Below are 11,119 nucleotides of genomic sequence, written 5' to 3' on the forward strand. Positions count from 1 at the left end.
AATGTCAACTAAAGTGTTTAAATTGCTCTTTAATTGCTCTTTACTGCCCCTAACAGTTAGGAGAGGTGAAATTTTTATTAGGATCCTGACTATTTGACTTCAACTACTATTAAGATGACTTACAAGAAGTTAATACACTATTGACCAAAGCCACAACTTGTGAAACCTCTTTTGTTACATACAGACACTCTTCACTGGCTATTCTATGGATCTAGTGCTCTCATTTCACTTGTTTACTTTTTTCTTTAAAGTAAAATTATATACAAATATCACCTCAAACATTCTGAATAAATATCAAAACTTATTTTATACAGTAATGTACAGTACTACAAAAACATTCCTTATAGTTTACTATGTCATAATGGTAAATTTATTTGTAAGAACTTTAAACATACAGACAGGTCAGGGGACAGATCAGTGGCAAATTTAAAAGGGGGGTTGAATTTAAGATAATTCAATCTGTTAAAAGGAGAGAAACTTGGAAAAACTAAGGTTTTTCAAGAACATATAATACAAGTCAATCAAGTCTTTTTCCTCAGGTCAACAGATGACCTGAATCTGAAGTGAAATATTCATTTTCAAGATATCCAAGTGTGTTGTGCTGTCAAATGATTATTCTGAACTATTCGTGCGGCTACATCAGCATATTCACTTCCATGAAGACTGACTGGAGCTCCTGACACACTCAGAAACATCCAGCTTCTTCCCACTGTTGCACATTTTTGCTAGGTTCTGTAAACATTAGACAGAAATAGGTTATAAATGAGATGAACAAAAATGCAGTATAACAGGAGACTTTCAGTGGAGGAATACTCACACTAGCAGCTCTTGCAATGCTGTTTGGGGACTGTAAAGCAGCCAACTCATTCAGAATTCTCTTCAGGTCATTGTTGCATGGTTCCACTACAAACAAGATAATTATAATATTTAGAAATGATACTCAAAAATACATTATGATAAAAAATGAAAGCATTTGAAATAATAATCATATTTAGCATACTGTGTACTATATACTCATCTTCTTGTGTTCTATCTATATATAGACTACTATATACTTATGTGTAAAGTGAAGCACAGTGGGCACCTCGCTCAGGTGGTTTCTGAGGCTGCAGCTGTAAGTATGCATGATCGAGAAGTTCCACAATCGAGATTCGCTCTTTGGGATTGCGCACCAGGCATCGCTAATTAAAAGCAAAATCATTTTTATTTTATATCAACATGTCCTTAAATGTTTTTAATATTGTAATCGTTTAATAAAAACACACACCTTCAGTACATCTACTAGATCCATCTCAGGAATGTCTGGAAAGTCAATATCATATGATGGATCAATAATAGCATGCATCTTGGCAATTTGGTTGGTGATGTTTTGGAAAGGGGTTTTTCCATAGGTCATACAATAAAGTATACATCCAAGTGACCAGACATCTCCCTTTGGACTAATCTGTGGACAGCAAAAACACGCATTAGGCCTGGCTGCTGAAAATCTAAAACATAATTTGAGTTTATGTATCCTGTCGACAAAACACATATTCCTTTTGTATGTTGCTATATTGTAGCTTTGCTAGACTAGAGATTTATTTTGTAATATTTAACTTCACCTTTGACCTTGGTTTTCCACCTTTAGATGATGTGTCTTTAATAGCCTCTGGTGGCATGTAGTTTAGTGTCCCCACCTGAAGCACAAGATCATCCACTAATTTTCAAACTACCAAAAATAGCACAAATTCAACTCTGTAGCAGCTGAAATTCTGAACCAACCTGCGAGTCCTTCATAACACTCGTCATGTCTGGCTGAATGTGGTTTGCTATGCCAAAATCAATGAGCTTCAGTGAGGCATTGACAATGACAAAATTAGCTGGCTTTAGGTCACTGTGGACAATTCCTGGAAAGGAGCAGTTAACGAAAAGATTTAAGACTGAAACTAGAACAGAGCTGCAATGTTTTTCTCTTAATATTGTAATATTGCATAGTCACCATGCTTGTGGATAGTCTGCACTGCCTCTAGCATGTTCCTCCAATAGAACTTCCTTTCCAGTGAGTTGACAGTCTTGCGGTTACGAAGCCATGTGTTGAGGTCAAGGTTACCACACTCCATCAACATATAGATGTAGCTGTCTGTGATCTCACTGAAATTAGTTACCAGAGTTATCAGATGAACCAGATACAAAACACTTGTGCACTACATAATATATGGGTGTAAAATAGACTTAAATGATTTAGACGATCATCCTTTACTTTTCCTAGCTCGATATACAGCTCTGGAAGCACAAATAAATTCACTCACTAGTCATACAGTTTGATAATCTGGTCACTGTACTGCTGAAGGTGGTTCAGGTGCTCAATCTCATTCTTGTAACTTATTACTGTCTGGGCATCTGCTTCCTCAAGGTTCACGTATTTTACAGCATACAGATGTTTCTTTTCATCCAGAACCTGGTACACCTAAAGATGAGAACAGGGCATATTTTCCGTCAACCCATGGCAAAGTGGGGCAGGTATGCATAAATACATACAAGCTTTATTATGCTATTCACACATTACCTTACTGGAACCACCCCTGCCTATCATCTTTAAAATGAAGAACTGTCTGCCTTTAATGGTGATGGATTCATTAGAGAGAGTACTGATGGGACCCTGAAAGTAAAGAGATCATTTATGGCAAGCGAATGCAGCCACAATCCACTATCATTTTTATTTCCAAACATTTTGACATCGACAAGAGCCTAAAGCACTTGTCTTCTTATAGTTAACTGTTTAACACATTATCTGCCAAGCGAAAATATTTCATATAAAGGCAGTATACTGTACACATACAAAAACTAGTGACAACTGTTCTGCATTTATTCTATTGTGCATTTCCACACAATGAAATTAATAGCTGATTAAAATATATATATATCTATATATATACACAAATATGATGTTTCTTAAATATGAATTTAAAGTAATCTGGTGTAAAGTAGATTTTGGGATATTTGTTCTTTACCTGTTGTGTCTGCTGGACAAATGATATCTGACTCTGTGGGGTGCAGGGTAACTGAGCATGACCGAACCTCTGAGATGGAACAGACGCAAGAGCTGGCCTCTGTTTCACTATAGGCGTAACAAAACTAGGGAGAAAGTAAAAGATTGGTCAGCATAAATGGAGCAAAAAACCAATTTGAATCCTGTGATCAAGATCCTGTGGAGTCCTGACCTGTTTGCATGAGACTCTTTGTGGTTGGGTGTCTGGCAGCAACTGACTTGGTGTATCCTGGAAGGAACTGAGAGAGCCGAGGCAGACGGAGTTCTAAGCGTCTGGAGAGGACGTGTTGTAGGGATGAGATCTGCAGCACGCTTATGTTCCTAAAATAGTCAATTGTAGGGGGAAAACAAATACACATATTAAAAAAAAGGATAATTTTACAAAACGAGAAATGCAGTATTAGCATAAATTCATCGATTATATATATTATTCATTATTATACAAAAAACCTAAGGCCACAAAAGACTATAGAGCTAGCAATAGTCACACCTCTGGAGAAGCCTGTCTGTTGACATTTGCAGGAATCTTCCATTCAGATAAACTCTCCATAGTGTATGGTTTAGGCTGTGCTTTTTTCGTGGAAATTTTCAGTGGATCCTCCTCCTCCTTATTTCCACCATCACTGAAAGCAACCGCTGAATCTGTAACATAAACAGACATTGATCTGTCTAATGCTCAGGAAGAATATGAATGTGATGGTCATGTGTTCACAAACTGATGACACTTTGCCCAGAGTAAACTGAAATAGTCAAATAACTGACCTGCACCATTCTCTTTAGTTTCAGCAGGGAGAAGCTGAGTTTTTCCAGACTTTAAATTCTTCATTGCCATCTGGAGAAGTTCAACTGGTTTTGCATTTGATGTCAGAGCTTTCTGCAGAATGGAAGCACTTTTCTTACCATTACCTGCAAAGCAAAAAACGATAGCAAAAAAAACATATTATTATACGTACTAATAAACGTAAGTATTGTACAGTATTTGTATTTTATTTATTCTATTTTACGGTTTGTTTTTTACTTTTTTTTTTCAGTTTTCTGCTTATATATAGTACATCTTTCTCTCTTCCATTTTTATTAGAGCAACTGTAACATGTCAAAGCAATTTCCCCCTGGGATTAATAAAGTTATTTGAATCTTGAATTGAATTGAAATCTATGTATACACACATACATTTGTAATATACACCAACCTTGTGAGAGCTCAAACTGAGCATGGGCGATATGAACAAAAGCAAAGGCTTTGCTGTTGGCTCTGGCAATGATGAAATTATCTTCTGCTTCATCAGGATCTTCAATTCTACAGAACAAGATCATAATACATTATTACAATCTGAAAGGCAAACTGCCCTTTTGGGTTTTATGAGTCAATCTGTATTAATTATTTGAGACCGGGAGCCTATTCCAGGAACACTGGGCACAAGGCAGAACTCATACCTAATGCGATCAGGCCACTGCAGTGTGGGTACCATCACACTACACACACCTCCACACACTCAAGCACATCTAGGGGCAATTTAGAGTAAAGAAATGTACAAAAGGTGGCCCATCATACAGTCCAAAGGAAAACCTTTCTTTAACTAAAGTGATCAATGTCAAATGTCCCAATGTGTCACAACTTCAGTGGTCAGGGGATACCATGCTACATTTAACTCAATAAAATTATATTCACTATATTGGAGCACTAAAATATTATTTTGGTGACTGACCCTTGGGTATTTCGATATGGTCTAATATGAACCCATTTGGTCTGGATACAAATGTAGAAAACAAACATACTAGCATGTTTCTGGGAGGTGGGAGAAGTTATACTTGAATTAGAGTACCTGTTGATATAACATTTAAGATCTCAACAGTCCTGTGGCAGAACACTAACAAATATCCTGTCATGCGGTAGACAGTAGAGATTCAGTAGTGTAGTGCTCAGGCTATAAGTAATGTTCTGGCCAATCGTTAGTTGCTGAAAAATAAAATCAATAAACTAAAAAGAACGTAAAAAAATACTCCTTTCTGATTTTCGTAAAAGAACATTTTGCATTTCTTAAATCCTGATGATGCCACAGCCATATTTTTCTAGTGATATGAGCCCATAGTTAAAAAGTTCCCCAACATTTGTCTGTATTGAGACAGCTGGCTAGCCCCTGCTGCACTGTTACTTTACAGTAACTATATTACATTACATTAGCTAACAATTTACTCACCCCTTTAACTCAGCGTATCTGACCATCATCCGTGCATAGCTTTCAAGTTTGCTATACTGTGCCAGGGGAAACTTGATGAACGCTTTAGAGTAATAACCCAACAGCCTGGAGAGAAAAGCACCATCTGTGCGAGGGTCATTGGTGGTCTCCAGGTCTCTGAGGTACGTATAGCAGGACTCGGGAGAGTTTGAAACCAATATCTGGCTAATAAAGTCAGTGGTGTCTGAAAAGCATAACATAAGAATCTCTCAGTAACAGGGAAGAGTACTCTGATGATTTCATTCCATTGAATAAATGGAAAATCAGAAACTCACAAAATCTAAAAAACTATGGTGGTGGTGTAAGAAAGATATAATCGAAATGAATCCCAGTGAGTCTAACCGTACCTTTCCTTTCTGGTCTGTGCAGAAGTGCTGTGGTAGAGTCAACATCACCAATGTCCTCCCCAGCATGTTGCTCTGGACTAATAAGTGGCTATACGACAATATAGGGCATCACACAATGGGCAACTTTTACAGGTATCAAATTCAAGGGAGATTCAGACATAAGTGCTTTAATATATCTAAATCATTGATTTTAAGTTCTAGTCCATAAAATAGGAAAGCAGGGAAGTTTAATTAGCATACCTTCAGATTTAACATGCTGTAGTTATAAGAGTCTCCATCTCCAGAACTCTTCTTCGATGAGGACAGTATGGATGCACTTGAACGATAGGATGCCCTAAAGATAAAACAACTTCTCATTTTTCATCATCACAGAAAACACGACAGATACCATTAGCATTACAAAGACATGGACAGATTCTTACCTAGACAAACTACTGCTATAGCTGGGGACCTCAGATTTGTAAACATTATCAATGTTTTCATTTTCAGGAATTGACAGAGGTACCATGGGAGTCCTCCCAGGCTACAAAGAAGAAAAACAAAAAAAAACATTGCGGTTAATTACTTCTTTTGTATGTCAAGATATATTTTGAGACCAAATAGCATTTTCAACCTTACCATGGCAATTGTTCTTTTGCGTTGTGAGCCAGACCTCCAGGGTGGGACTTGGTCATCCATTGGGCTGTTCCTCTGATCAGATCTATTATTGCAAAGACGTGCAAAGTAGTGTTGAAATGCAACAGTTAATATCATGTCATATTTATATACAACATGGTGAATTATCATATGATTTAATAATCTCTTACCCCAAAGAAAAACCACTGGCCAGATGAATGTCACCTGATCCATCAGACTTCCTGGAGTCACCTTTACACATTAAGGTTTTCTTTATGGGTTCTTGTAGATTTTCAGTCACTAAACAAACACATTTTCCACATTATTCAACAATACAGCATGTCGAACAAAAATTCAAAAACATGCATATGTGCAAATAAAACAGCAAAATAAATCTATAAAAACAATTTTGTTCCTTTGATTTAAAAGCAAAAATACACAGCATATACTAAATAAAAATATTTATTTCAATAACCAACCTGCAATATTCTCTTTATCCTCTTGGGAAAGAAGTTGACTTTTACCCAGTTTTAAATTCTGCACTGCAGTTTCCAAACTTTCCCATGGCTTAGCCCCCATTTCAATAGCCTGCTGAAGAATTGAGGCACATTTCTTTGCATCTCCTGTTGGTTATAAGAATGAAGGTTTAGAATGTGTTTTGGTATATAAATAAATACTTGAAGACTACTTTAAACAAATAAAATTGCGATCTGGTTAATGTTGTCTGTGTTATCTGTAGAAAGGTAAACAAGTCAATACTAGACTAGAAAAGGTGTTCATACAGTAAAATTCTGGTTCCTCTTTACATTTACGTTGCAGAGACCACAACCAGTCATCTTTACTGATATCATGCTCATATTAAAATACACTATATTGCTAAATGTTTTGGGACACTGCTCCAAATCACTGAATTCAGGTGTTGTTTTTGGCCCCTTAGTTCCAGTAAACTCCGAGGAACTCTTAATGCTTCAGCACACCAAGACATTTTGGACGATTTCATGTTCCCAACTTTGTGGGAACAGTTTGGGGATGACCCCTTCCTGTTCCAACATGACTGTACACTAGTGCACAAAGCAACATCCATAAAGACATGGATGAGTGAGTTTGGTGTGGAGGAACTTGACTGGCCTGCACAGAGTCCTGACCTCAAGCTGATAGAACACCTTTAGGATGAATTAGAGCGACTCTGAGCCATTCCAAAACTGGGACATCTGCCTTTTCATGCACATGAATTTAATATGGAGATGGCCCACCCTTTGCAGCGATAACAGCTTCATCTTATCTGGGAAGGCTTTCCACGAGGTTTAGGAGTGTTTATGGAAATTATTGATCATTCCTCTAGAAGCACATTTGTGAGGTCTGGCACTGATGTTGGACAAGAAGGTCTGGCTCGCAGCCTCTGCTCTAATTCATTCAAAAGGTCTTCAGTCAGATTGCAGTCAGGACTCTGGACTGTGAAGTTCTTCCACACCAAACTCACTCATCTATGTCTTTATGGACCTTGCTTTGTGCACTGTTGTGCAGTCATGTTGGAACAGGAAGGGGTCATCCCCAAACTGTTGCTACAAAGCTGGGACCAGGAAATTTTCCAAAATGTCTTGGTAAGCTGAAGCATTAAGATTTCCTTTCACTGGAACTAAAGGGCCAAGCCCAACCCCTGAATTCAGTGATTCGGAATGGTGTCCCAAAACTTTTGGCAATATAGTACAAGTTAAAGAATAATCTTAAACTCCAATAATCATGAAGGCAAGCAGCTTTTTATACTTTCCTATAAATTGAGGCATTAAAAAGTAGGACGGTTTTAAGCTCTGCATCAGCACCAGTAACATCTCCTTACCTTGTAAAAGTTCAAACTGAGCACACGCTACATGGACAAAGGCAAAATCTTTGCAATGGGATCTTGCTATGTCAAAACTATCCCGTGCATCATTGACATCTTGGATACTGTTTTAAAAAAAAAACAAAGGACAAATAGTATATTCAGATGTTAGCAATATTTGTCGTGCTTATTTAATATGTAGATGTGACTGAACAGAATTACATATTTCAATGTGTCGGTCAGAGACTTACGCTTTAAGCTCTGCAAATCTGACCAGCATCCGTGCATAGCTTAAATTCCGACTGTGTTTTCCTAGTGGCATGCTTGAGAAAACCCGCGTGTAGCAATCCATTAATTTGGAGAGGAGAGTAGGATCTGACTGAGGATTGCCTTTCTTTTCTAGGTTTGTCAGAAAGGTTCTGCATGTGTCTGGTGAGTTGGAGCTGATGATCTGGTTGATGTTGTCTGTGTCATCTGTTGAAAAGGAAACAAGTCATAACCAGACTAGAACAAGTGTTCACATAATGTTATAGAGAAGAAGCTGGCAGTCATCAATCTTTTTAAAAAAAATCACCGTCGTTGTAGTATCTCTTGATTTTCTCCAGCTTCTGACACAGCATGGCAATCTGGAGCTTCCGGTCAGTGTTCTCCTCCTCATCCATCCCTAAACACAAACATACACACTCAGACCCGGCTTTCACTACAGCAAAATAAGGCCAATAATATTCAGGTTAATAAGCGTTCTGTTGAGACTGTATGGTAGACACACGGACATAAAACTATTCAGCTATAAATAGACTACGTGTCTGCTCTGTATAAGGGAAAGTACCTAGCTAGTCAAGTTTTCCTCTTTCGCTGTGAAGCTTGTACGGCCATTATAAAGTAAAGTCTCTTATAATAAAGCTAGAGATACAAAGGAGTAATCAAAAAAAAGTCGATAACAAATAGTGAGGAAACGGCACAGTAACACGACAGGTCTAGCTAGCATGGCAGCTAAGTGAGCTAGCATGAAGTAACGTTAGAAACTAGCATGACCGGACTTTTTCAAGACAGCAGTAATAACCTTAAATACAGGTTCAAGCATTGCTATTCCGAATAATTTAGATATAAAGCTTACCACCGCTTGTATTGGGAGAGCTTCCCAAATGCTGTGTTTATGCTGTACACACAATATCGCAGTGATATCCTGTAATCCGTGAACGAGGCACCAGGAAAGTGTTTTGTCCAACATTCAAAATCGCCTCCTCGCCCAGCGGCGCGTTCTGATTGGTCAGTTTGTACTGAGAAGCTCCGCCTTCTGCTCGGAGAGACGCCATCTTGTGGCTTGTTTAAAATAAATCCAAAAGTGAAAGGCATTTTTACAGAAAAAAAATAAATAAATAAATAAAAAAAAAATACAGAGCCACACCCTGGGATTTACCTCACTATTATGTGACCTGAAATACACTATATTACCAAAAGTAAATCACTGAATTCAGGTGTTGTTTTTTCAGGGGTTGGGCTTGGCCCCTTAGTTCCAGTGAAAGGAACTCTTAATGCTTCAGCATACCAAGACATTTTGGACAATTTCATGCTCCCAACTTTGTGGGAACAGTTTGGGGATGACCCCTTCCTGTTCCAGCTTGACTGCACACTAGTGCACAAAGCAACGTCCATAAAGACATGGATGAGCAAGTTTGGTGTTGAGGAACTTGACTGGTCTGCACAGAGTCCTGACCTCAACCCCATAGAACACCTTTGGGATGAATTAGAGCGAAGACTGTGAGCCAGAGCTTCTCGTCCAACATCAGTGCCTGACCTCACAAATACAATTTCCAGAGGAATGATCAAAAATACCCATAAACACTCTCCTAAACCTTGTGGAAAGCCTTCCCAGAAGAGCTGAAGCTGTGTGGAGGAAATTGACTGGTCCTGGACAAGTCCTGACCTCAACCTGATAGAACACCTTTGGGATGAATTAGAGTGGAGACTGTGAGCCATTCCAAAACTGGGATGTCTGCCTTTACATGCACATGAATTTAATACTGAGTTGTCCCATCCACTTATAACAGCTTCAACTCTTCTGGGAAGGCTGTCCACAAGGTTTAGGAGTGTGTTCATGGGAATTTTTGATCATTCCTTTGGAAATTGCATTTGTGAGGTCAGGCACTGATGTTGGATGAGAAGCTCTGGCTCATAGTCTTCGCTCTAATTCATCCCAAAAGTGTTCTGTAGGGTTGAAGTCCGGACTCTGTGCAGGCCAGACAAGTTCCTCCACACCAAACTCACTCATCCATGTCTTTATGGACGTTGCTTTGTGCACTGGTGTACAGTCATGTTGGAACAGGAAGGGGTCATCCCCAAACTGTTCCCACAAATTTGGGAACATAAAATTGTCCAAAATGTCTTGGTATGCTGAAGCATTAAGAGTTCCTCTCACTGGAACCAAGGGGCCAAGCCCAACCCCTGAAAAACCACACCTGAATTCAATGATTTGGAGGGGTGTCCCAAAACTTTTGGCAATATAGTGTAGGATACATTTTATGTTTTGTGTGCTGATTCATGATTGCATGATTTTGTGAAATATGATGTCATAACATCAGACACGTGTAATTATATTCTGGGAAATATGACCTTCTCAGAAATAAAGGTGCGATTTGCTAAAGAAAATATATATTTGGAAAACTAGGACACATTCAGGGACCTTTATTTTCATCCTTAATGGCAGGTTTAAAGTGTTATTTGTTGCATACTTATTCATATTCATTTGAATGTATCCTGGGGGCTTTGTCCTTATTTCTAAGACAAAGATCTCTAACAAATCCAAGTTGCATTTGTTGATCCTAAATGACAAATTATAATTTTGATGTTCAGATGTTTTGTTATATATTCAAGAGGCTGCTTTATTGTGGACTCTGTAAGGCCAGTTTAACCACAGTGGATTGTTTTTTAAGGACTACTGTATGTTACATCAATTAATATTACATTATGTTACAGTACATAATGCAGAAATATTTGGCAAGTTCAGGAAATGCTTACAATTGTAAATTGTATATGGGTTGAAAGCAGGTAACATAGGGTTCTTATTTTATAAT

General features: G+C 38.2%; 1 protein-coding gene across 1 annotated transcript; it reads right to left on the reverse strand.

Annotated features, from left to right (window-relative positions):
- Positions 1–33: 33 nt before the first annotated feature.
- On the reverse strand, positions 34–9,298 carry ttk (ttk protein kinase). Its single transcript, XM_058394643.1, has 25 exons — positions 9,163–9,298; positions 8,620–8,709; positions 8,297–8,519; positions 8,064–8,170; positions 6,706–6,849; positions 6,418–6,526; positions 6,230–6,311; positions 6,034–6,134; positions 5,852–5,945; positions 5,612–5,699; positions 5,226–5,448; positions 4,218–4,324; positions 3,791–3,934; positions 3,519–3,670; positions 3,201–3,349; positions 2,991–3,114; positions 2,546–2,638; positions 2,289–2,446; positions 1,979–2,130; positions 1,762–1,886; positions 1,602–1,676; positions 1,268–1,444; positions 1,085–1,181; positions 818–903; positions 34–732 (listed from the first exon to the last, which is right to left on the reverse strand). Exons 2-25 carry the CDS (start codon positions 8,705–8,707, stop codon positions 649–651), a joined length of 2,982 nt encoding a protein of 993 aa, XP_058250626.1. The 5' UTR covers positions 8,708–8,709; positions 9,163–9,298; the 3' UTR covers positions 34–648.
- Positions 9,299–11,119: the final 1,821 nt, after the last annotated feature.

This window comes from Hemibagrus wyckioides, linkage group LG01 (genome assembly GCF_019097595.1).
Source record: "Hemibagrus wyckioides isolate EC202008001 linkage group LG01, SWU_Hwy_1.0, whole genome shotgun sequence".
Taxonomy (NCBI): Eukaryota; Metazoa; Chordata; class Actinopteri; order Siluriformes; family Bagridae; genus Hemibagrus; species Hemibagrus wyckioides.